Source organism: Odocoileus virginianus, chromosome 22 (genome assembly GCF_023699985.2).
Source record: "Odocoileus virginianus isolate 20LAN1187 ecotype Illinois chromosome 22, Ovbor_1.2, whole genome shotgun sequence".
In the NCBI taxonomy this organism is placed as follows: Eukaryota; Metazoa; Chordata; class Mammalia; order Artiodactyla; family Cervidae; genus Odocoileus; species Odocoileus virginianus.
The window spans coordinates 2676740-2703662 of NC_069695.1; the positions used below are offsets into that span (position 1 = coordinate 2676740).

The window sequence follows — 26923 nt, forward strand, 5'->3', positions numbered from 1 at the left end:
ATGCCAGTTCTAAATAAATAACATACGGCTCTTATTTTTCGCCTGCCCTCCTCCTGCCCCTGCCCCCACTTTGGGTTTCCTATGTGTGTTTCAAGTGCCTGATAGCCTTGGTGGGACAACTGCCGGTGCTCCTGTGGCCTTAACCACCTTGTCAGGCAGCGAGATCCTGCTTTTCCGAGACGAGCACCTGAACCTGAGGTCTGGCACGGGCTCTGCCAAGCGCGGCTGTCCCTGAGCCATCAGGCACAGCTCGTCTGTGTTTCATCAGCTCGCCCTGGGGCTGCGTTTCACCAGGCCCCTCTGCCAGGGCCTCCCGGGCAGCGTCAACAAGGGTCACACCTTCTGCAGAAGCAGCCCTCAAGTTTCATCACTGTGATGCTAAAAAATATTCTCCAGCTTCAGCAATGACCTAGTTCATGCAGGGGCAGGGGAAAAAAAACATGCTCTTCTTCCAGAGCGTCCCCGGGCGCAGAATTTTCCCTCTTAGGAAGACAGGAGCTTTATTGGAAGCAGACCCAGCTGTGCTTTGAAAACTTGGGAAAAGACCCCGAACCCTGTCACTCCACCGTGTCCCCCGTCCCGGGAACAGGGACACCCACTCAATGCCTGGCACACAGTCTGGGGACCCGCAGCCGAGCTGGCCCTCCTGACACGCCTCCTGGACAAAAAGTATTGAAAAGTAAGTATCTAGGCTCTGGTTTTTAACCTAAGGAATGGCTGTGCTTTACATATGCCATTGTTTACAGTTTCTGCAAAAGGGAACTAAGCCCCTTGTTTCTTTAGGAACTGGAACCAGATAAAATGAGTAGGGTCTACAGAGCATGCTTGGGTACATTGCAGGGTTTTCAAGTGGCCAAATGCTCTTTTTTTTTTTTCCATTTCGGTCCATTCTGACACTTTTGCAAATCTATTATTATTTTTTCAATGACCATTTTGGCTTGACAACCATTTTAAAAGATTCTTTCACCTCATGGCTATTTCAATAATTAGAAAAAAATAAACATTAAGGATGAATGAAAAGAATGATTTGTGAAGGCTTTGCAAAGAAAGATACCATGAAAATCTGAGGTAGCGACCCAGGTGATGCAGCCCCGTCGGTACTTCTGCCTGACATATTTGAGTGTTTCAGTCAAAAGTTACTCCTTTTGTGGGAATAACTTTGAGAAGGGACACAGCGGTGCCTTGTCTGATGACAGGAATGAAATCTGCTGCATAGCTATCAGGCATTTCAAAATGGCCGGTGCAAACAGTCACTGTGTCTTTGAAACAGGTTTTCTTTCCTTTTTTAAAAACTGGTGTAAGAGCATTTGAGATCCACCCTCTTAATATGTGTTTAATTGTACAAAACAGCATTGTTTAAAAAAAAAATAAAGCAAACAAAACCAACATGGAAGAAAAAGAAACCAGTATTGTTAACTGTAGGCATGACACTGTACTTGAGTTTCTAACTAGGATGTTTTTGAAAACTGAAGGCAAAAAGTCAATCCCAGAAAGATCGATGAAACAGCTGCATGGTCACATTTTGACAAACACATCCGAACTCAAAGCACTGATGAAGGGTGTCAGTTAACAGACATCTGGCAGTCATTTAAAAATAGATAAGAGCGGCATTTAGAGCTGCTGCTGATCTAATTCCCTTCCACAGCCTTCTCCTCAGGTGAAGGTAGCCCTCATTTTCCAATGACGAGCAAAGCAGGAATGGTCAGAAGCGTTTTCTACCGGCAATACCAGTCAAGGGGAGATCGAGCTGGCTCCTATGCTGCTGGGCTTCTGAACCGAAACCCCGGGTGTTGTGAGCCTGCCTTCTGAATGGGCGGAGGGACAAATCCTGTATCAAAAGGCACTGATGGTCGAGAAGCATGATCAGATCTTGGAAATCCAGATTTAAAACAAATTTAAATGGATTTCATTTCCCAAACTCCATTGTCCTTTGAAGTTTTTTTGCAAAACATGCAGTCACAATTATGAAAATTTTAGGTAGGGTGGAATTCCTAATTTTCATCATTTTGAAAAGACACCCCCTCCCAATTTAATTTACTTTCCATCACCCCCCACACACTTAAATGTAGCTATCAGCCTGTGGTAGGAGGATGCCATTGAGTGTCCTAATCCGGACAGAGGTGCAGGAAGCAGAGTGGGGCTGAGGAATCAAGTCTAGGCTCAGGAGGCAGGGTTTGGAACCAGATTCCGACTTTAGCACAGTTTCCAGCTGCTCTGAACTCCAGTGTTCTCACCTGTAAATGGCAATAACAGCATCCATTTTAACAGGACTGATGGGGGGAATCACACTAGCAAATATACCTAAAGTGTCTGTCAAATCGTAATTTCTCCACAAAGACTAGTTCCTACCCTTGGTTAATTAACAAACTTCTGTCTCTCTTTTTGTTTCATACTGTTAAAAACAAACAAATAAACCTCTGAGACATAGTGAAGGACAGGGAAGCCTGGCATGCTGCAGTCCATGGGGTCGCAGAGAGTCCGAAACTGCCGAGGGACTGAACAACAGCTCTCTCTTTGCTAAAATTTCAGAATGCTTTCCTAACATAAGCTATCCAAGTAATAGAAATGGCACATGTTTGACACCAGGGCAATGATTAAACGAAAACAACATAGACATTTAGATATTTTGAAGAAAATCCTATACTTGAAAACATTCAAGAACAAAAGAAAAAAGATTATATTTTAGAATGCATCTGCAATAATAAGAAAAACTCACTGGGAAGACCCAGAGGGATCAGGTGGAGAGGGAGGTGGGAGGGGGGACCGGGATGGGGAATACATGTAAGTCCCTGGCTAATTCGTTTCAATGTATGACAAAAACCACTGCAATGTTGTAAAGTAATTAGCCTCCAACTAATAAAAATAAATGAAAAAAAAAAGTAAGAAAAACTATTTTTTGCCTGAAAATGTTTGATAGGGTATGTGCTATCTAGAAAGCAAAGTTGAGATTCATCAGCATCATCTGATGGTGCTGTTTAATACATATTTGTGCCATATTTAAATGGAAGTTTTTATGAATCCATAGACGTGGAAGGTAAAGGTAAATCTGTGTATACAGATGATGTCTGTGATTAGTATGGAAACTCTGGCACAAACGACATCTTCCCTCAAAGATCATAGCTGAGTCTGGCATCGCTTCCCTTTTGGGACTAGACGTGGGTACTGTAGAGTGATCGGATTGGGATTCAGGGTGAGGATGCCCAGAAATGAACCTGCATTGTGGGACTCAGTGGAGATGGTAGCTGGTGGGGGGTGGGGGCGATCTGAGGAGCCATGCCTGGGATTTCAAGGTCTGTGATGAAGGTTCCTAGTGAACAGGGTGCTTCTTTATTTTGGAGTGAGGACAAGACAGGCCCAGAGGGATGGAGCAGACAAGATCACAAGCGGTTTTCATGGGAGAGCTCCGAAGCGCTGTACCCATGTCTATTATTTTTCCCTGGTCTTTTTTTTTAAGTTTTTGTTATAGTTGTTTTACAGTGTTGTGTTAATTTCTGTTAACAGCAAAGTGAATTGGCTATACATATACACATATTTCCTGTGTTTTGGATTTCCTTCCCATGTAGGTCAGCAGAAAGCATCAAGGAGAGTTCCCTGTGCGACACAGCAGATTCTCAATGGTTAGCTATTTTTTTTTTTTCTTTTTTTTTTTTTTATTGGTCTTGTTCAATCTCACAAGACCTCCAAAAATTATTGGGAAAGAGCTTTCTTCTTGGCTCTACCTGACCCGGTCTGTGTGGCAATACCAGAGACCAAGACCAAGTAGAGCCAAGAAGAAAGGGAAAAGGGTGGTTAGCTATTTTATACATAGCCCTTGTGGTCTTGACTGAGATAGCCCACAGCTTGTGTCCAGGCATCTCAGGGTTTCTGGATAAATTCTTTGCTTGAGTTACCAACAGGTTTGTAAGGAACCCTGTTAACTTACACTTAATTCTGCCCCAAATTCAGAAACATAAAGAAACTTGGAAGAATGTGATCATGTCATCTTAGGAGGCAAAAATGAAAGGACAAATGTCCAACTGTATGACAGAAAAGAGCATTAAAAAGTGTTTGGAGCCTTCATTGAGGTTTCCACCCATGTACGCCCACCTGACCACCCTCCAGGAGACTTTGGACAAGCAGGGCAAAGAGACGGACACGGGTTGGAGAGCATCAGTTCTGGACCGTCCACTGCTGAGCACAGAGCACATAGCCCCCAGGGCCATTTCCTCTGTGGCTGCTACCAGCAGACCCGGGGCCGCCCAGCTCACCTTGACTCACTTGGTCTTCAGTCCTGCTCTTAGAAAACCAGGGTCGTTCACTCCTCAGCCAGTTTAAGAGCCTCCTCTAGTCCCGTGGTTCCCAAACTTCAAAATGCAGCAGAATCTAGAGAGCTTGTAAAGACACAATTTTCCTGGTCCCACCCCCAGAGTTTCTGATTCTGAAGGTCCAAAGTATTTGCATTTCTGATAAGTTCCCAGGTGAGACTGACAGTGTGGTCCAGGGACCAGCACTTTGAGAACCACTTTAGCCATTTCTTTGGCCTGTAACTCCTGCCCTGGTTCTTTTCAAACACTAACCCTGCCTACTTCTCAGATGCAGACGGCTAAGCCACAATAAGCAACAGCTGTGGAAAACACAAAAAATAAACCCTGCAGGTAAACAGCCTGCTGGGCAGCGTGTCTGCTGGCGAAAGTGAGTGTGGGGAGGACGCACCGATGTGAGCAGTCTGTTATTTGGGAGGGGCTGCTTTTTGCCGCTTAGGTTAGGGGTCCATCACTTAGGAGTGGGCTGTTTTTTCCAGCTGAGGCTAGCGGGGTGGTTTCAAGGACAAATCAGCACTTATGGTGGAGTTTGAAACTGGTGGGATTTGCATATACAGAGATGGAAGGTGGTCTCATTCTGTAAAGGAAACAGCAACAAAAACCCCCAAACAAAGCATGAATGGCAGAAAGAGGCAGGATGCCGATGGAAATCAGAAGTTCATTAGGTTGGTTTGGTTAGTTGTTCCTAGAACTTTCTTAGACAAGCACTCTTTGATTAAGCCATCTAATCTTAAATCCTTAATTGTCTATAACCCTTCTGCCTATAATCTGGTTAAGGTATGTCCACATAGATCTCGAGAATGAGGGCTAATGGTAGGGATTTCAAACACCATCGCCAGGGAGGGGGAAGTACGGATGCATCTGTGTACTTTCTAGAACATCAAAAGTAAAAAACAACAATCAAGACAGTGGAATTAAAAAATCAGCTCTTCTTGCTCCTGCAACAATAAAGTCCAAGAAGTGTGGTTGGGACACCAGCTCTGGTCTCTGCACTTCTGGAGACTCTGCTGTTTTGTGTGCTTTGGTTTCAACCTCAGGCTGGCTTTCTCAGTCTCATCTGGTATCAGCCTCCCTTGGGGTCTGCATGCTTTATTTTTCCTGGTTAGAGGACAGGGCAAAAGACTTCAGCTTTCCACTGATTGGATAACCATAGAACTTTCTGCAGAAGGCCATGTGCTGATTGGCTTAGACTGTAGTGAACCAGTCACCCAGCGAGAGTACTTGGTCAGTTTAGACCCATCACATCCTGCAGAGCAGGGAGGGTGCAGTCTAGCTCACCCCCCAGCAGGTCTGAGTGATGGGAGAGGCAATGAAGTCAGTGAGAAAGCAAGTGGCCACGTGGGGAGATTTTGGACATTTTGGAGAAAGGCTTCTAAAGTCATACCATCTCCTCCCTTAAGCTTAAGTTTGGCTGCTGCTGCTGCTAAGTCGCTGCAGTCGTGTCCGACTCTGTGCGACCCCATAGACGGCAGCCCACTAGGCTCCCCCGTGCCTGGGATTCTCCAGGCAAGAACACTGGAGTGGGTTGCCATTTCCTTCTTCAATGCATGAAAGTGAAAAGTAAAGTGAAGTCGCTCAGTCGTGTCCGACTCTTAGCGGCCCCATGGACTGCAGTCCACCAAGCTCCTCTGTCCATGGGATTTTCCAGGCAAGAGTACTGGAGTGGAGTGCCCTTAGGCAGCAATTCATGCTTCAAAGATTTAGGACGTGCTCACTTAGTTGTGTCCGACTGCTTGTGACCCCATGGACTGGAGTCTGCCAGGCTTCTCTGTCCATGAGATTGCACAGGCGGGAACACTGGAGTGGGTTATCATTTCCTTCTCCAGGGGACCTTCCTGACCTGCATCTCCTGCTTGGCAGGTGGATTCTTTACCACGGAGACACCTGGGAAGCCCTTCTACAAAATCGTTCTGTTCTTGAATGGAATGAACTGCTGGGCATGAAGCTCCTTCTCTCTAAGGCACACTTTACTGGGAAAAAAAACAATCAGATAAAGAATGATTTTAAAAGTTCTTCAGAAAACAAGTAGAGGCAAAAATAAAAAGTTTTCTCCTAAGCCCCTCTAACTGGCTATGTTGAGGAGGATGGTAGGAGGTGGCTGAGCTAATATTGACAGTCTCCACACATAATGGTTTTCTCCGCTCTGGCTCACTGAGAGGTGGTTTGTTCAGCATAATTAATGCAGGCTCAGCTCATTACCCCAGAGGCAGTGTTATTCTTGCCCATTACAGGGCAGGGTGTGGGACGGAAGAGAAATGGACATCTCCCAGGTCCTCCCGACACTGGCTGCTGCCTCAGATTCCACGGGATGTCAGCGCCAGTCCATCTATAATAAGCAATCTCCAAAGAGACTGATGACTCCAAAGAGGGATGACCCTGGGGGTTGCTCTGGGGTTTTTGTTGCAGGGAAGGTGAGCTCAAGGACTCAGGGAGCCTGGGAGAGTGTGGAGGCCCAAGCGGAGAGGGGCTTTCTTCACCAGGTGTTCTCAGCAATGACCGTGACGACACACGCCTAGATCGGACACAGCAGTTCACCTCATCCAACTTCAGACCACATGATTTTAACCAGCTAATTCACTGAAGTTTGTCATTTTACAGCACCGTGATGTGTATTTATGTGCTAAGTTGTCTCAATCGTGTCTGACTCTTTGCGACCCCATGGACCGTAGCCCACCAGGCTCCTCTGTCCATGGGATTCTCCAGGCAAGAATACTGGAGTGGGTTGCCATGCCCTCCTCCAGGGGGTCTTCCCGACCCAGGGATTGATCCTCATCTCTTACGTCTCCTGCATTGGCAGGCAGGTTCTTTACCTCTAGCGCCACCTGGGAGGAGAAGGAAATGGCAACCCACTCCAGTATTCTAGCCTGGAGAATCCCAGGGACAGTGGAGCCTGGCGGGCTGCTGTCTAGGGGTTTGCACAGAGTCGGACACGACTGAAGTGACTTAGCAGCAGCAGCCACGTGGGAAGCCCACCCTGTGTATTTGTGGCATCGAGATCTTTGCCCTTTTCCCTTTACCCTGAGGGAGGACGACAAAGATAAGAAAGGCAGAGGGATGTATCCTTTCAACATAATACGGTGGGATTTAGAATCTAGCAACCTGGACTCTGCCCACTAAGAAGCTGCATGACCTTGAAAAAGTTGTTTGACCCGACTGTGTTTCAGGGGTGCTTTTCAATTATAAAATCAAAGGAGTTTTTCAACTTCGTTACAGGTCTCACTAACTTTGAGCTGGTTTTTTTTGTTGTTGTTGTTGTTGTTTTGTTTTTTTAAACCCTGCCTTAAAGGATTTCGAACTGCCACAGATTTTTAAGGAGAGGGGAGTGGGAAGACAAAGTCCATCTAAAAAAAAAGTTTGGAACAAACCCAGAGAGAGCAAACAGCAGCCTCAGCCCAGTGTGTTCATGATCTGTGTGCCAGGCACCCTGCTGGACAGCTGGAGGTGCTCACTGTTAATATTTAACAGCTAAGTTATATTTGTTTATTGTGTGTGTGTTAGTAGCTCAGTCGTCTCCGACTTTTTGCAACCATATGGACTATAGCCCGCCAGGCTCCTCTGTCCATGGGAATTTCCAGGCAAGAATACTGGAGTGGGTTGCCATTCCATTTTCCAGGGATCTTCCCGACCCGGGGATCGGACCTGGGTCTCCCACATTGCAGGCAGATTCTTTACCCTCTGAGACTCCAGGGAAGCCATGATGTTTGTTTATTAGGTAACGTATATACATTTTAAATGGGCTTTCCCGAGGGCTCAGTGGTAAAGAATCTGCCTGTAATGCAGGAGATGCGTGTTTAATCCCTGGGTTGAGAAGATCCCCTGGAGGAGGAAATGGCAGTCCAGTCCAGTATTCTTGCCTGGGAAATCCCATGGACAGAGGAGCCTGTCAGGCTAAAGCGTTGCAGAGTCAGACATGACATAGCAACTGAGCATGTGTACATAAATTTAAACCATCCCAAAGGAAGTGCAGAGACCCGCAGTGTTCGCAGCTCGTGTCCCTTCCTTTCTCCAGATACTCAGACCTCTTCGCCAGGGGCAACCAGATTACCAGTTCCTTGTAATTTCTAAAATCATTGTGTGTATAAATAAACATATTATAATACTTATTCTTCCTTTTCTCACTTTGCAAGTGATAGAATACACCACACTCTCTTTTATACTTTATCTTATTCAACAATGTATTTTGGAGATTATTCCATATTAGTGCATACAGAGATGCTCTATTCTTAAAAATAAAAAAAAGACTTCCGTATTCATTTATTTTTATTTTTGGCTGTGCTGGGTCTTCGTTGCTGCACACGGGCATCCTCTAGTTGCGGTCCCTGGGGCTCTCTTTGCGGTGACTGCTCTTGCTGTGGAGCGTGGGTTGCAGGCACTCCGGCTACAGTAGTTGTAGGACATGGGCTCGGGTGCTGTGGTTCCCACGCTTAGTTGCTCCATGGCATATGGGATCTTCTTGGACCAGGGATCGAACAGGTGTCTCTTGCATTGCAAAGAGGATTGTTTACCCCTTCCCTCCAGAGAAGCCTTATTCTTTTTTAATGCTCATTGCTGCTAGAAATTTTAAAAATTCCATTGTATAGATATACTGTAACTAGGTACTATTGATGGACATTTAGGGTACTTTCAGTCTTTTGCTTTCACAAGCAATGCCACAATGAATATTATTGGGTGTTTGTTTGTCTTCTTATCTCTATTTTAAAAATTAACTATATTGAGGGATGTTTTACACATTGTACAATTCACTCTAAGTGTTCGATTCAGTGATGTTGTTAAATTTATCAAGTTGCACAACCATTGTTATGGATGAATTTTAAACCATTTTTCTCACCTACCAAAGATTACTTATGCAGATCAGTTGGAGATTCCTTAAAACACTAAAGACAGAGCTACCATATGATCCTGCAATCCCACTCCTGGGCATATATCCAGAGAAAAACATCGTCTGAAAGGATACATGCACCCGTCTTCATTGCAGCACTATTTGCAATACCCAAGACATGAAAGTAACCTAAATGTCCACCACAGAGGAATGGATGAAGAAGATGTAGAGTCTTTATTGAGTTTGTTGCAGTATTGCTTCTGTTTCTTTTTTTGCCTCAGGCATGTGGGATCTTATTTCCCCAACCGGGGATTAAACTTGTACCCCTTGCACTGGAAGGCACTGGAAATCTTAAACACTGGACCACCAGGAAAGCCCCATATGCAATAATATGAAGCTATTAAAAAGAATGAAATAGTGCCATTTGCAGCAAGGTGGATGGACCTAGAGATCATCATACTGAGTGAAATAAATTAGACAGAGAAGGACAAATATCATATGCTGTTGCTTATATGTGGAATGTTAAAAAAATGAACTTATTTATTATTAACTTATTATTAACAAGTGGACCTATTTACAAAATAGAAACAGACTCACAGACTTAGGGAATGAACTTAAGGTTACCAAGGGGAGTGCTGGGGTTAAAGATAGAGCGTTGGAGATGGACAGGTACACACCGCTATATTTAAAACGGATAACCAACAAGGACCTACTGTATAGCATGGGGAACTCTGCTCAATATTCTGCAATAACCTAAATGGGAAAAGAGTTTGATAAAGAATAGGCATATTATAACTGAATCACTTTACCGTATACCTGAAACTATCACGACACACTTAATCAACTATATTTCAGTATAAAATAAAAAATTTAAAAAAGATTCCTCGTGCACATTTATTGTTAAGTGGTGTTCTCCCCACTCCCCACCTCCAGCAATCACTAATCTACTTTTGGTCTCAATAGCTTTCTTTGGACATTTCGTATAAATGGAATCATATACTGTGTGATGCCTTGCTTCTGGCTTCTTTCACTGAGTATAATGAGAATTCTTTTGAGGTTCATCTGTGTTGTACCTATGTATCCTAGTTTGTTCCTTTTTATTATCCAGAGTATTTCATCATATGGCTATACCACATTTTGTCTGTCAATTCACTAGTTGTATGTTTAGGTTGTTTCCCATGGACATTTAGGTTATTTCCAATTTTTGATTAGTATGAGTAATCTTGCTAAGAATATTTGTGTGCAAATCTTTGTGTGGATGTATGTTTTCACCTCTCTTGGGTATATAGATGCCTAGGAATGGAATTTCTGGGTTTTCTGGTAAATTTGTGTTTTAAGTTTTTAAGAAACTAACTTCCCAGTTGTTTTCCAAAGCATCTGTACCATTTAATATTCCCACTAGCCCTGTTTGAGGGTTGTTTTTTCCATAACCTCGCCCACATCTGACTTTCTGCTTTGTAATAGCCATTCTAGTGGGTGTGAAAAGCTATCTCATTGTGGTTTTAATTTGTAATTTCCTAATGACTGGTGATGTTGAGCATCTTTTCATGGGTTTAATTTTTATGATTTATTGCCTCTACTTCTCACATACAATCTGAAAAATCTTACCCAAGAAAGAGCACAACACTTGCGCTCCAACAAATCTGGACTCATACCCAGTCCTGCCCCTTGCAGTCAGTGAGGAGTTAGTTTGTTACATCAACTCTTTTGGGCTTCCAAAAGGTGGTGACTCAGTGGTAAAGAATCCGCCTGCCAAACAGGAGACACGGGTTCAATCCCTGGGTGGAGACGATTCCTTAAAGAAGGAAGTGGCAACCCACTCCAGTGTTCTTGCCTGGGAAATCCCATGGACAGAGGACCCCAGCGGGCCTCAGCCCCTTTTCCTCTGGGGCTGGAAAAGAGTCGGATACAACTTAGCAACTAAATAAGAGCAAAGCTTCCAAGTCATTATCTGTGAAAGGAAAAAGAACCCATCTGGTAGTCTCACTGTGAGGATTAAATGAGACTGTGTATGAAGCGCCCAGCCTGGGGGCAGACACCCGGAAGGCACCCCAAACATGTTATAATTGTCTCCCCCTGCCTAGCTGGCCTCCCCCTTCCCCACCCCTAATTTCTAGAGCCCATCTTTGTGGGCTGCTTTAAGGTAGTTCTTTCTTTCGTCTGGCTGTGCCGGGTCATAGGTGGAGCACAGGGGATCTTCGGTCTTCATCACAGCACACAAGCTGTTTCCATTGTGGTGTGTGAACTCTTCTTAGTTGCGACATCTGGGATCTAGTTCCCTGACCAGGGATTGACCCCGGGCCCCTTGCAATTGGGAGCACAGAGCCTCAGCCGCTGGGCCACCGGGGAAGTTCTCAGAACCCATCTTTGGGAAGGGTGCTTTTCCCTAACGTGGGACTGGGTATCGAGTGACGGTGCGTGTGACAGCCAAATCAGGAGTTACCGCCGACGGCAGGTTCAGGAACCCAACTGCTGTTGGATTAGGCTGGGTCATCGGGACTGACGCCTCCTATCCCAGGGAGAAAGCTCTGACAGCTGCCTTTCCTGCCCGCCCCAGAAGAACCGGGTGCCCATTCTCTGCGTGCAGGCTCAGAGCGCTTCCCCGACCCCTTCGGTTGACAGCAGCCTTCCTGCTGACAGCAGCCACGCCACCAGCTGCCTGTGTGGGGGCAGACTAGCCAAAATAAAGCTAAGCATCAGTCAAGGGCTTTAAACATTCAAAGAATCCTCCTACTACCTCCTACCTGTCCTCCAGCAATGTGAGAGGACGACGTTTATGATTTCGCTGATGTTGAACCCAAAGCTCTTGGTAGCACTTCATACTTAGCCTTTGGTATGCAATTCAGAGGAGCTTGTACCTACTCAGTTTTCCTAATAACTAAATTAGATAGCTACTGCTATTCTCATTGTTTTACAGAAGAAAGAACTGAGAAAAAGAGAAGTTAAGCTCGTATGTGGCAGAGCTAAGATTTGAGCCCAGAAACCTGGGCCCTTTATCAGCACATCCTTCTCCTGTTAAGGGTGCTGCCTTTCCTGGCCTATCTGTCAAAATGGAATATGTGAATATTCTTATCCAGCAACTCCACTTCTTGTATTTAGTCTAGAGAACCACTTACATCCCAAGGAGGCATGTCACTATTGCTTAGTCGCTCAGCTGTGTCTGACTTTTTGTGACCCCGCGGACTCTAGCCTACCAGGCTCCTCTGTCCATGGGATTTCCCAGACAAGAATACTGGAGTGGGGTAACATTTCCTCCTCCAGGGGACCTTCCTGACCCAGGGATCAAATCTGAGTCTCCTGCCTTGCAGGCAGATTCTTTACTGGTGAACCACTGGGGAAGCCCAAGGAAGCATGTACCAGGATGTTTTTTGAGACACATTTGTAAGTCTGAAAAACTCCAGCCAAGCTACACATCATTAACACAAGAACAGACAGACAAAGCATGGTATTGCTATTTTATGTGATAGTGATATCATCAAGCATTAAAAAAAAAAAGATGCAATCTGTAGTGGATTGAACTGACCTTGTAAGACTGCTGAAACTTGATAAGTAAGGTAAGCTAACTGCATGGCAAATATGTACAATTTAATGATGTACATACATTAAGATTATATATGTATTTGTGTGTGTGTAGTGTTTAGATGACTATACATGTAAATGGATAGAAAAATGCCTGAAAGGAAAACAAGTGCTTCCCCTTGGGAAACTTCTGAGATGGAGGATAGAGTATGTGGGAAACCATTTTTTTTTTTTGTATATTTTACAGAATACAAGTGTTTTCATTTAGACTGTCTAATTAAAGGTAAGCAAAAATTTTAAAAAAGAAAGCAACTTTCTCTGGAAAACACAGCTAAAATAACAGAAACATCAAATCTTGTATTCATCCCAGTTGCCATCTGATCGCTCCAAGGGTGTCCGTGAACCACACCCTGCTAATTTCAGTAATTCATTAGTTGTCCATCTCTAGCAGAGAATGATAAATCTGTCTTCAAGGGTTCTCACCTCCAGAGAAGCGAGGAAACCTGACCCACGGGCTGACTTAACTGTCCTTCCCTGAGCAGTCAGTGCCCCATGGCTGGGACACATGGTGACTGAACCAATTATGTGAGTCAAATAGCGTGTTTGTCAAGTGTTGTAAGCTGTGGGACTTTGCCGTCAGGGAGCCGTCGCCTGGTTTAGAAATCATGGGTGGCACATAGGTCTTTGACGTCACCCCAACTCTTCCTGCGCTTCCCTGTGGCTCAGACGGTAAAGAATCTGCCTGCAATGCAGGAGACCCAGGCTCAAGCCTGGGCTCGGGAAGATTCCCTTGGAAAAGGGGAGAGTTATCCATTCCAGTATTCTTGCCTTGAGAACTTCAACTCTTAAAGGTCTGATTTTGTCCTTTCTTCCCTCTCCATCCACAGCAGTGCCCCCCTGGGAATGGGAATAGTCTTGTAAATTACTATTACAGGTGAATATTATACCAGGAGAAACCTTTAGACCTTAATTGGTATATCACTTAAAAAAATCATTGTGGTAACCCACAGCAGAAAATGGAGAAGGCAATGGCACCCCACTCCAGTACTCTTGCCTGGAAAATCCCATGGATGGAGGAGCCTGGTAGGCTGCAGTCCATGCGGTCGCGAAGAGTTGGACACGACTGAGCAACTTCACTTTCACTTTTCACTTTCATGCATTGGAGAAGGCAGTGGCAACCCATGCCAGTGTTCTTGCCTGGAGAACCCCAGGGATGGGGTCACACAGAGTCGGACTCGACTGAAGTGACTTAGCAGAAGCACAGCAGGAAAGGAAATTGATGAGATGAGTGAAGTCTTTACTTAAAGTCTACTGATTAAAGTCTTGAAAACCAATTATATAACAGATTCTTCCTTAGGCTATTTACATACATTATTCTAATTCTTAGAGGATTAAGTGCTTTATAGGCAATAACTCATTTAATCTTCACAACAACCTCTGAAGTATATACAACAATTATGCGTCCATTTTACAGATGAGGAAACTGAGGTAGTCATGACATGCTTATTGAGTTAGGAAGATGTGGAGTCAGAATTTGAACTCAAGGTATCTGGCTCTATAACTCTAACCCACCTATGCTATGTTGCCACTCAGAAGTGACAAACGGAAAGGTTAGAACTAAAACTTCTGACTCCTAGTCCACTGCTTTTCTTGGATGACCCTAATTATATGCCATGTCCAAATCAATATACTAGCTGGAGATCTAAAATATGTAAGTTTCACAGTTCTCATCTTTGGAAAATTTATCACACCAGAGATAAATACACAAAATATATTTATGTGGGAGACTCTGTCTCTAAATGTCTACTGTTTGAGTAGAGTGAAATGTGATTTCCAAACATGGGGTCCTCCGTGCAGGATAGATTTGGCAGCATGATGCCAGCACTGTACCCAGAGGACAGAGCGGGGCGGGTTCCCTGGGCGTAGATGGGTGCACTTACGGCTGCCTGGAAACGTGCCCTGCACAGCTCCAAGGCCATCTCTCACACTGAAGATGTCAGCCCGTGTGGCTGTGATGGGGGCCCCAGGGGAATGACAGCTGTAACTGTGTGATCTTGAACACGTTGCTCAGCCTCTCCAAGTCTCGGATTCCTCATCTGTAAGGTGTAGGTGGTATTAATAACCTTTTAGGTCACTTAAAGGAGATTAAGTGAAATAACATTCCTGGTGACTAACCAAGCCGACTTGTTGAATGCCGTCTTGTACTGATTAATCCTTGCTTGCTCAGAAGTGCCAACCCACTCACTGCCCTCCCTGGGGCACCTGCCTGGTGCTCGGAAGGAACGGTAGTTTCCTGGTTTCTCCTGGAAGAAATATGTCCCACCTGGTGATTCCTTTGTATTGAGTCAACTCCTCTTTTGGGAAGCGAAGTTGCATGAACACTTTTTTTTTAATTGTCATTTTTTTGAGTTCATTTTCTGAAAACATGTATTTATTTGTCTGCACCGGCTCTTCATTTCAGCATGTGGGATCTTTAGTTGGGCATGTGAACTCTTAGTTGCAGCTTGTGGGATCTAATTCCCCAAGTGGGGACTGAACCTGGGACCCCCTGCATTGGGAGCGTGGGGTCTTAGCCACTGGACCACCAGGGAAGGCCCAGAGGCACATACATTCTGAGTCCAGTAGGAAACGACTTCGAAAGAGGTGGCACTGGCTGTAGGCTCAGTTTTCCCTCCGTCTGGGCTGTGACCGCCCTGTCATCCCCCAGGAAGCGAGGTTGAAACCACTTCTGCCCTCCCTGGGGCATTGGCAACATCTGCAGATCTCAACTGTGACCACCTGGGGGAGGGGTGCACCTGGCATCTAGGGGGTCGAAGCCCGGAATGCTGCTAATGCCCAGGCCCTCCCCCTCCCCCATAACAATGTTTCCGGCTCTAACATCACCAGTGGCCAGTGAGAAACCCCACCCAAGGACGCCCAACCTGCCTACCAGCATGACCGCAACACCCCGCCTTCTGCAGGTCAAGGGACCTCATTTCTTCTCTCCCTGAGGCCCACTCACGAGGTGGTGGGTCTTCTGGAATTCCCGAGAAACGTCGGAGATGTCCCAGAATGGATGGTGACGTTGGGGATTGTTATTTTTCAGGCTCACGTGGCATGAAAGGATGGCAGACTCAGGAGGGCCCCAGAGGCGCGCGCTTTGTTTTTTATCTACGTTGCTTTCCCAGAAAGTTCCTGAGAAGTCCGACGCCGTGCTTCGTTGCATAATATCGGGTAAGCATCTCTAGCTCTTCACTCTCTGAAATCTCCGTGCAGACCAGGTTTCTTTGGCTCACAAGGGCACTGTTAAAACATCACCTGGGAAGTTTAGTTCTGAGTAACTGATCGAGCAATTAAATCCTCTATGACTTCTTTTCCTAGAAGATCTCTTCGAGTACCTTTCTGCACATGTTTTGGGGATCCTTCTGCATGTCTTATTGTGATTCTTGTTTAGGCAACTTCCACACTTGTTCTTTTTTTTTTTTTTTCTTCTTCAGATAATCCCCTTTTAATTTCCTGTGGTACATGGGAAAGGCGTGAATAACTTCACTTCAGACAATGTACCTAACTCTTCTTCATCACCTTTTACTGATGTCCCCAGCCTGGCTAAATTCATCTCCCCACTCTTTGCCTTTTTCAGCTCTGCCAGTCAGCAGTGAAAAGGTTAAAACTAAGACAAATACGCCCCGTGGAGGGAGAGTGAGATCAGGGAGTTGGAAATCCCCCTGCCTGGAGAATAAATAACCCAGAGCTGGTCCACGCTTTCACCCTGGGAAAGGGGATTTATTACTTCTTTATTTATCTCTGGGCTCCACCACACGGCATGTGGGATCTTAGTTACCCGACCAGGGATTGAACCCATGCCCTCTGCACTGGCAGCGTGGAGTCTTAACCACTGGACCACCAGGGAAGTCCCCGGGATGTGGTATTAAAAGAAAACAGGAGGAAAGTTGCTGGGCAGGGAAGCAGTACTTGGTACCTTGTGAGTTGTTTTCTTCTCTTTCTCGGATTATGTCTACCCTTGAAAATATGGAGGCACTGGTAGTCTTGTCTAGAGGATGAAAGAAAACTCTTCACTCCTTTATCCCTTTTTCTAAGTCCAGAGAGAAGAGTCAGTCTCTAAAACGGCTCCGCTTCCTTAGCAGAAGTTGCAATAAAATCTCACCTTCCGTTCTGGATCTTTGGGTGTAGGACTGTGCACCCGAGTCCCCAAGCCGAGAGGACAGCACCCCCTCTTGCCCGGTGTTTGTCCACAGCCATCCAGATAGAGAGACGGGCTTGGGCTCACTGTTGAGCCTTCAGAGTAGCCCCTGTCTCCCTAGGAAGCCCAGGGTTTGGAAGATACCGGTCCCCACACACATAAGCCAGATACTTGTGAAATGTTCTGCAGGTGGCTCTCAATAAGCGACTTGCAGGTAGGCTTAAAAAACACGGGTAGGATTTTCAGGTTAGGTTTCCAGCAAGTAGAGGGAGAAAAGAGAACCACCCACAAGGTACAAGATACCACTTCCCTGCACAAGTCTCCTCTGGGGCCGATTATGCAGCTCTGTACCACACGAAGGGAAAAAACTGGTCAGCCAGTAGGAAGCCGGGGGACTCAGTCAGCCCTGATTACTCCTGAAATGAAACACTGGAGCCCGAGAGATCAGAATGAGTCCTCCAGGCTCAGCTTATGCATACCTGCTGTCATGGCTTCCGCAAATTCAGGAACATACCCAAGAGGAGCAATTAAATGCTTCCTAAGAAGAAATCGGGTAAAACTGACCCCAAGGGGAACACGAGTCTGATTAGAACAGGCAGAAATGAAATATGATCAGCAGCTTCTCTGATGGTTTTTCAGGGAAGCTCTTTTTTTTTATTTTTTTGGTGGTTTAGTCTTTTGCTTGAAAGAGATTCAGCCAGGCAGCTGCTGGAGATATGTCCCTGCGTGCAGGTGTGTCTGCTGCCTGCTCCAGGGACTGACTAGGTGGGTGCCTGCTTGGAGGAAGAGGCGGTGGGGAGCACAGCTGGGAGACCCCAACTTAGATGAGACCTAGAGAGAGAGAGAGGAGGGCTTCCCTGGTGAGAAGGTATTGCTCCCAAATACAGTAGAGGTGACACATTTTATATGTTTTCAGCGATGTGGGAGCTGGTGAGAAAGCTCTGGTCCACACTGGATACCTTCCTGCCCTTGTCTGTCACAAGGGGGAAAAAATTCCAAGGGGTGAATGGAATTCCTGAGGGCATTTACCAGATTAGCCCATTAGCAGTCTATCCGGTTAATGATCACCAGGGGAAGGGTGAACCCCTTCTGAGGGGGAAAGCGTAGGTCCATTTCTGTGATAACATCAGTCACGCATCATCGCAGCGCCAGCCTGGGAAACCTACATTCCAGACTCCTTCCTCCTCAGGAAGACATGGTTTCAGCTTGTCTGCTTTGTTCTTTGCTCTTTTAACATACAATCAACTCTGAGCGCCATTAAGGTATAATTTTCAAAAAGGTAAAGTGATTCCCATGCAAATATGGAGTGAACGTTAAAGATTTTATTCCATTCTTTTCTTTTTTAGGACCTATTCTTCCACTATTTCACATGGAACATTTTTTTATAAGTCTTTACTGAATTTGTTACAAGATTGGTTCTGTTTTATGTTCTGTTTTTTTGGTCCAAGAGGCATGTGCTATCTTAGTTCCCTGACCAGGGATCCAACATGTACCCCTGCTTTGGAAGGGGAACTCTGAACCCCTGGACCACAGAGAAGGTCCCTCAATTCATAAACAGGGAATCAAAAAATATCAAGACCTGGTCAAAGCGCATTTGAGGAATTGGGTGTTTATAGGCAACTTAATGAACGAATGTTAGGATGAGATTGCTGAGTTAGAACACTGGTTAATGTCCTACAGGGCCATCAACTGTAATTTATGGGGTTATCATGTCTGCTATGTGGAGATTATTTGCATCTCTATTGAATAAAAATCTGTAAGTTTATAGGTAACTTTAAGTCTGGGGATTGTAATCAATAGTAATCATCGATCAAGCAGAGTGCATTCCCCTAGATAACTCTGAGATGGACCTTTGTCCCATGTGACATTGAAGCAAGATACCATGAACATTTTTGCCTTATTTCTTAGCTGTAGATAATTTTTCTCAATAGCTTCTTTTTTTAAAATAGTAGTTAAGGACACTCGGTCTTTTAGGGAGTTATTTACTTGTTTATTTCCGGCTGTGCTGGGTCTTCATCGCGGCACCGGCTTCTCTCTGGATGCAGCGAGCAGGGGCTCCTCTCCAGCCGCTGCGTGCAGGCTCCTCGTCGCGGCGGCTTCTCTTGTCGTGAAGCGCGGGCTCTAGGGCGCGTGGGCTCAGTAGCTGCCCCTCCCGGCCTCCCGAGCACAGGCTCACTAGTTGTGGAGCATGGGCTGAGTTGCTCCAAGGCACGTGGGATCTTCCTGGACCAGGGCTTGAACCCACGTCTCCTGCATTGGCCGGTGGATGCTTTGTCCCTGAGCCACCAGGGAAGCCCTCCTAATAGTTTCTCGAGATTAGGAGCAGCACTTCTCATTTTGTGTGCTCCCCGCACCCCCACTCCAGCCCAGCATCCTCTTAGGCATGTAACATGCCCAAGAGTGCTTATTGAAGGATGCGTTTTTTATCAACGACAGAGGCTTTTCCGGTTCCCCAATGACATATCCATCATGCTTGTCCCTATTGTTTATCATCCATTCTTATTGATAGCTTTATGATTTTCCAAAGATACTTCATGTAGTAAGAATATTCTTATTTCTTTACCATCAGGCCAGCCCAAGCCAGAGGTAACTTGGTATAAGAATGGTCACACCATAGATGAGTGTGGCAGTGTCTCCAGTTACGAATCCTTCGAGAACCAGTACGTTCACGAGTTACACCTCTGTTGGTAAGTGGATGTGCCTCAGTGGACTGTTGACTAAGCTCCCCATGTTCTGTCGTATACTGGTTACTATCAGGTAAGGTCAAAAGATCGGCTTGTGTTTGCTTCTTGAGTCCCATTAGATGCGATCAACGGCCTCCAGCAAAGACAGCTAAACTCTGCCTGGTAACTCATCACCCTCCTCTAATTGCTGCCATGGATGGTACATTACAGCTTTATTTAGAATTTCACTCAAGGTGGCCCAGCCATTTTCATTCATTGAATAAGCTCTTTTGAAAGTCTTGTCCTCTCTGGAAAGCTCAGAAGCACCGTGGGATTTCACCATCTGTCATCCAGCATGTCTTGGGTAAGAATGGAAGGAAGAAGTGGTGGGCTCGGATCCCGCAGCAAGTTGGTGGTGAAGTTGAGGATGGAAACCGGACCTCCTGGCCTGCTTTGAGGAAGTGGCGCGGTCCGGTACCATGGTTTCTCATTCTTCTTCGTTCCCACAAGAACCGTGTGCTTGGGGTGAGACCAGGAAGCGTCGTATGTGAAGTGGAGAAAAGGAGAACTCCTCTGGCTGAAGCTGGGTGGCTCTCGTTCCCCAGCGCAGCCAAACTGGTCTCATGTCCCTCACGGTGGCTCTGAGGAGACTGAGGTCTGCGGAGCGTGGTGTGAAAATGGCTGAGAGGCATGGGTGTGTGCCAGCAACAAACTGAAGGCTTGGGTTTGCATTTCAGCCCATGTTAGGGCTGTGTGATCTTGGCCAGTTCCCTTACCTCTCTGAAACTCAGCTTTTTCACCCATCAAAGGGTGGCTGAATGAATTAAATGATGTAATGCTTGTAAAAGGCTTGTTATATAGTAGTTGCTCAATAAAAGCTTTCTTAATCTCTGATCTTTGCTTTTGTTTCAAAGTAAGGTCAGAGGTCACTTTACCATGGTTGAAATGCTGGACTCAACTGGCCTGCAGCCTATCTAACCTGGTATTTGAGACATCCATTTATTTGTTTATTTAGTTTTTTAAAAAATTAATATTTTTTAAAAATTTTTTCTAAATTATGAAAGTATGATAACACATTTATAGGAGGTTTGGAAAATACAGAACAGTTTTATATAGTTTGATTGTATATTACAGTTATTTTTTTAAGTAGATAATTTTAAGATTTTTAGTTGGGAGTTTCAATGTCAAACTCTAAAAATTAATAGAATGAACAGATAGAAAAATAGAAGGATATAGGAGACCTGAAAAGCACTATGAACCAATTCAACATAATTAAGATTTATATAGTTTTCACACAACAGCAGGATACAAATTCTATTCAAGTTCCCATAGACTATAAACCAGGAGACACTGGAATAATATACCCAGGGACATAAAACAATGTAAATTTGTAACATGTAAAAATTTCATGGTCCAAAGATAATGAAATCATATAGAGTCTGTTCTCTTATCGCTGTGGAATTAGGTTAGAAATCAATATCAAAAGATACCTGAAAATAAACCACATAGTTTCAAGTGCAGCATGACATTTACCAAGAGAGACCTTAGCCCTTGAAAGCCTCACATTTATTATTTAATTTTTATATGATATTCATCATGCAGCTACTATATGTCAGGCATGTAGCTTAATGCCCTAGTCAAGGTGAACAGCATGAACATTGCTCGGAAAACCTCAAGTCCATCAAGGAAGACAAGCGGTGAACAAACCATGCCGCCTTCCCCTCATGATCCAAGTACTGGGAGGCAGCCCGCTGGCCACCACTGGCCCGCAGCCGGGGTTGGGCTTCCTGCCTCTTCGTCCCACCTTGAGGCTCTCCTCACCCTCCTCTTCACCCCGGTCGGCTTAGATTCCCCCGTGCCGTGCTGCGCTCAGTCGCCCAGTCGTGTCCGACTCTGCGACCCCATGGGCTGGGGCCCGCCAGGCGCCCTGTCCCTGGTGATTCTCCAGGCAAGATGCCTGGAGTGGGTAGCCTGTCTCTTCTCATGAGGGTCTTCCCGCCCCAGGACCAGACCGGGGTCTCCCGCACTGCAGGCGGATTCTTTACCCGCTGAGCCACCGGGGAGCCCGCTGCCTGTCTGACTTGAGGGCAGTTCTGCTGCACCTGGATCTGTCCAGCCTCAGACCTCCTCAAATGTCCTCATCTCCTTTGCACAGGCCTCCCGTTGGGCAGTTATTTCCTGCTCAGGACTGATGCTTGCTCAGGAGGCTGTGCACCTCCTGATGGCAGGAACCCTCACTGTTTCCTATTAATACATCTATGTATCTATCCTATAGATATTTGTGGTTGTGGTTATTAGTTTGCTTATATCAGCATTGGCAAACTTTATCTATAAAGGGCCAGATAGTAAATATTTCTGAGTTTGAAGTCCAGACAGCCTCTATCACTCTGCCATCATAGTGCTCAAAGCAGCCATAGACCCAAAAAATGAAACAAACAAACAAACAAACAAACCCCCAAATCCCCCAAAAGATCATGGTTGTGTTCCAATAAAACTTTATTTATAGAAGCAGTTGGGGGCCAGATTTGGCCCGTGGACCATAGTTTGCCAGCCCCTGGTCTAGAGAGTAAGATCCTTGAGGGCCTACACACTATACTTCATATGTATTCCACTCCTACCTTTGTGCCTCTGAGCACTCAATACATATATCTTGATTGATTAATTTGGGCCTTACACTAAACTAAAATCTTATACTCACTTTATAACCAAGAGAGAAGATCAATGTGTATCCTTTTACTGATGGAATACCATTTAGGAATTGAGATTTGCTAATTGCTGTTTGTACACGCTGAGGAATTAGACAAACCAAACATTTTGTGGGGTGTTAGGAGTTGAGGGGTAGCCATGGTGAAACCCGGGGCAGATGGGTGGTTTACAATGGGAGAGACACAACATAGGAAAGAGAAACTTAGCAAGGGAACTAGCACTGTGGAAAGGTCAGGGGCTCTCATTCTCTGCTTTAAAGTTCAGCAGGGCAGTGATTCACTCTAAAAATGAAAAGTTTAATGTGACTGAATGCACTCTTTCCAAGTCCTGCCATTTGAAAGGTAGCCCTGCTTCAGGGAACAGTATTCGGTCCTAATGCAGACAAATGATGGTAGGGCAATATGATGGTGAAGGACAGGGAGGCCTGGCATGCTGCAGCCCATGGGGTCACAAGAGTCGGACCCGACCGAGCGACTGAACAATATGATAATAGATGTGGCTCCTTTTCTTCCCCCTGCTTAGTGGTAAATATGTTGGACACTAATAATCTTTAAAAGATCTGGTGTCCTACACTTGGAGTTCTGAGCTGTAACTGCCCATGAGCAGAGCAATAAACCCACTAACACTTGTCCTTCACTCTTGACAAAGTCAATCCCCATCCAGGTGATTCCAATATGTTGTCCAAGATGCAAAATGCTTTAATCTGAAAATATGCATCTGTAAAGTAGTTTGACATCTATCCACATATGAAGTGCTGGTTAGGAAAATGAATCAGATTTTGTGCAAATGTCTTTCAAAGACTGAAAGTTAGTTGTTAATAACCATATTAGTCTTGAATTTTTTTTTGCCGTTATCAATGTACCATAAATTGCCAGATTAGCTTATAGTTTCCCAAAGAAAAATACTTTACCTACCTGAGTTTAGTCTTGCAGTCCTTAAAATTGAGTTCTTAGATATTTGAAAGCTCCTGTTTCTGTTTCCCAAGGGCTTTTCCTGGCTTAATGTCCCATCTGCACTTCTGCTGTGAGGCTACGAGCCCTGCTGCCGGGTTTATCCACGCTCTCATCTTCCCTCTTTCCTCAGCTCGGTAGCACTTCTCCCCGCGTGCTTCCTGCATTCTCCTCGTATCACTCTAATCCCGTGAAACCGTGTATTTACGACAAATAAGGCTATCTGGAGAGATTGATCAGTGCTGCTGTGACCTTTCCATTACTGCAGGTCAAGTGCTTGGCAGACAAAAGACATGGAAAGCCAAGAAAGTGCTGTGAGAGAGAGACGCATCAATAATAGCAGTATAGCTTGCCTTGTAGCATGAAAGCATTTTCCACCCCTTGAGATATAGGGGTTGGGACTTCCCTGGTGGTCCAGTGATTAAGAGTTTGCCTTCTAATGCAAGGGGTGTGGTTTTGATCCCTGGTTGGGGAACGAAGATCCCACCCACATGCCTCATGGCCAAAAAACCAAAATATGGAACAGAAGCAGTATTGTAACCAATTCAGTAAGGACTTTAAGAATGGACTCCAAAAGATCTTTAAAAAATAAAGATGTGGCAATTGGGAGGAGGGGAAGAAAATGCAATTAGATGTTTTCTACCTCATCATGAAAGCAAGTTGCAATATACATACAGACTGGGAACTGTGGTCTCTTATGAATGGAGTTTAAAGACAAGCAGCGAAGCAACAGAAGAAAGTGTGCCTAGGAACCCACACCTAGAGAGAGACGCTCATCTCCACAGCATGGAGGCCTCTTTGGTTGGCCACGGTCCCATCCAGCAGTGATGAGGGAGAGTCTAGGTTAAGAGTGAAGCAGGAGGGAGGGGAGGCGGAGGCCAGGGCAGGAGCCCCCGGTCAGCGGGACGGGAAGCAGCCCCGCTCGCTCTCTCATCGGCTCAGCCCTGGCGTTGGCTGGTCTGGAGATGGACCCTGTAGAGGACCTGGTGGGGACAGTGGTCTGGAGAGCTACAGTCACCACAAGCAGTCTGCTCATATGTGTGTGGGTTGAATAGGGTCCCCCATATTCATGTTCACCTGGAACCTCAGAGTGTGACCTTGTTTGGAAATAGTCTTTCTCCCCGCCCCAATACCAGGAGCTCAGGGCTCTTTATTTATTCATTTATTTTCAGCTAGGCTGGATCTTCGTTGCCGCACTGGCTTTATTGTCTGGTTGCAGCATTTGGGCTCCTCACTGAGGTGGCTTCTCTTGTTGCGGAGCACAGGCTCCAGGGCGCAGGCTCAGTACTTGTGGCACATGGGCCTGGTTGCTCCGAGGCATGTGGGATCTTCCTGGACTGGGGATCGAACCCGTGTCTCCTGCATTGGCAGGTGTTTTCATGGCCACTGAGCCTCTAGGGAAGCCCAAAAGTAGGGTCTTTGCAGATGTAATTATTTAAGATAGGATCACACTTGGATGAATATGGGCTCTGACTGGCATCTTTTTTTTTTTTCCCATTTATTTTTATTAGTTGGAGGCTAATTACTTTACATCATTACAGTAGTTTTTGTCATACATTGAAATGAATTAGCCATGGATTCTTTATGTAGAGAGAAAGCAGAGACACAGAGAGGGGAACGGCCGGGTGAAGACAGGCAGAGGCTGGCATGGTGCCCCTGGGAGGAGGGAAAAGCCCAGGCCCTCCGGCTGCCCCGCGAGGGGGAGGGGCGAGGAGAGATTCTTCCCGAGCCTTCAGAGGGACCTCCCTTCAGCCTGGCCCTGCTGACACCGTGATTTTGGACTTCCCGGCCACCAGAACAGTGAAGGAGCACATTTTTGTTGTTTTGTGTTATTCTCTGTGAGGTCGTTTGTTTTGTCCACTCTAGAACACTAATACGTGATGTCTGAGCATTCTTTAAAAAATGCTGCCCCTCACCTATTTAGTATAGGACTGACCGTTTTTTCCCCTGATGACCAGAGTGCTGTTCCCAAGATACCAGCTGACTTCATCCAGGCTGCCTGGGAGGCATCAGTGGGTCCAGGGGCAAAGAACGTTTTCCAAACTGGGTGTTGATTGCTCAAGATTTTGACGGGAAAACATTCCATCTGAGGGTTTCCTGAGTCACCTATGTGTTTTGACACCAGGGAACATCTGGCCATGTCTGGAGGCGTTTTCGATTATCACGGCTGGGAAGGGGTGCTTCCAGCATCTGGTGGATAGAGGCCAAGGATGCTGTTGGATGTTGGATATTGCTCAGGGCGATGCCCCACAGCGAAGTACCACCCATCCTATAATGCCAGTAGTGCTGACGCTGAGAAACGGTGTCATCAACCACCCCAAAACAGAGCGCCCTGAAGCAGCAGCAGCTGGTTCGTTCTCCCGATTCTGTGGGCTGGCAGTGGTGGATACTGCCTGGCTCACTCGTGCTCACTCATGGACTTGAGTCAGTCTGAGGCTTGGCTGGGCTGGGAGGTCCAAGGTGACTTCACCAGGAGGTCTGGCCGTTCATGCTGGCCTCTCTCTGAGCCTCCAATTGGTTAGAACTGGCTTCCTATACGTGGGTCTCAGGGGAGCAATATGGAGAAAGCTCCAGGAAACGTTCCTGTTGAGCTCCATCCCAACACCACCCCCTCCACGTTTTCTGGGCCAAAGCGAGTTACGGGGCCAGAGCAGAGTCAGGAGGCAGGAAGAGAACTGCCACTTCGTGAACAGTAGAGTAGAAATGTCACGTTGCAGCAGGCTGCACACAACCGAGCGAAAGGAACCAGTGGCCACATTTGTCGTCTACTCTATCTCATGCTATGTCACTGCAGTCGTGTACGACTCTTTGTGACCCTGTGGACTTCAGCCCACCAGGCTCCTCTGTCCATGGGATTCTCCAGGCAAGAATACTGGAGTGGGTTGCCGTGCCCTCTTCCAGGCGATCTTCCTGACCCAGGGATCAAACCCACGTCTCATTATGTCTCCTGTCTTGGCGGGCAGGAGTTTAATAATAAGTTTTGCTGCTTGTAATTTATGTGACCTTAAGCAAGTCAGTTAACTTCTCTGAGCTTTAGTTTCTTCATCTGTAAGATGGGTGTTTGTGTTGATGTGTTGAGATGATTTATGCAAAATGATTTATGCAAAATGATCAGTGGAGCGTACAGGTCACTGCAGCGAATTTAGTTGTTTTTAGTTAGCAGTTAACACTCCCTGAAAGTCTTGTATTCCCAGAATTAATCTGAAAGAATTACTTTGTCCTAGCCAAGTGTGTTTAGAGCCAGAATAATTTTATATGCGTAGTTTTGAAAGTGTTAGAATCAGTTGAGAATTTTCAAAGACAAAAAGAAAATGGATTTTTAGCAGGAGAGCTGTAACCTAATCACAGGATTAAAGCTGTTTCTATCATATATATTGATACTATAAACCCTGTTTGGATGGTTTTTAAAAGGTGGAATCTATGACTTCAGTGAAGTCTGTGTCTTCTCAGTTTTTCCTCATGCTTGGATGGACAGATGCTAGGAGCCTTAGGACACTGTTAAATTCCTGAAGCCACTCTTGTTTGTAGCTGGCAGAGGGTTGTTTATAAGTGCTTGTTGTCTGAGCCTAACTTTGGCCTTCAAGGGGCCCTCAGCCTATCTCTATACCCAGGGAAACCCAAATTCTTTCTCAGACATCTCAGAAACATGAGTTGTTGGTCGTGAATGAGGCTGGGCAAACGAGAAGAGGTCAGTCAGTGAAGAATACCTCCACTCCGGGGACTTCCCTGATGGTCCAGTGGCTAAGAATTCACCTTCCGATAGCGAGGACCTGGCTTGGAGCCCT

At 45.7% G+C, this 26923-nt stretch overlaps 1 protein-coding gene across 2 annotated transcripts in view; it reads left to right on the plus strand.

Moving 5' to 3' along the window:
• The first annotated feature begins 49 nt into the window (after positions 1-49).
• Positions 50-26923, plus strand: part of ALPK2 (alpha kinase 2) — a 132912-nt gene continuing 106038 nt past the window's right edge. Inside the window, exons 1-3 of one of the 2 annotated variants that reach the window (XM_070452453.1) lie at positions 50-679; positions 15725-15852; positions 19389-19506. In XM_070452453.1, the coding sequence (XP_070308554.1) occupies positions 15744-15852; positions 19389-19506 (227 nt within the window). In that variant the 5' untranslated portion in view covers positions 50-679; positions 15725-15743. The remainder of the gene's footprint in view (positions 680-15724; positions 15853-19388; positions 19507-26923) is intronic. The other variant, XM_020912818.2, reaches the window with a different exon arrangement.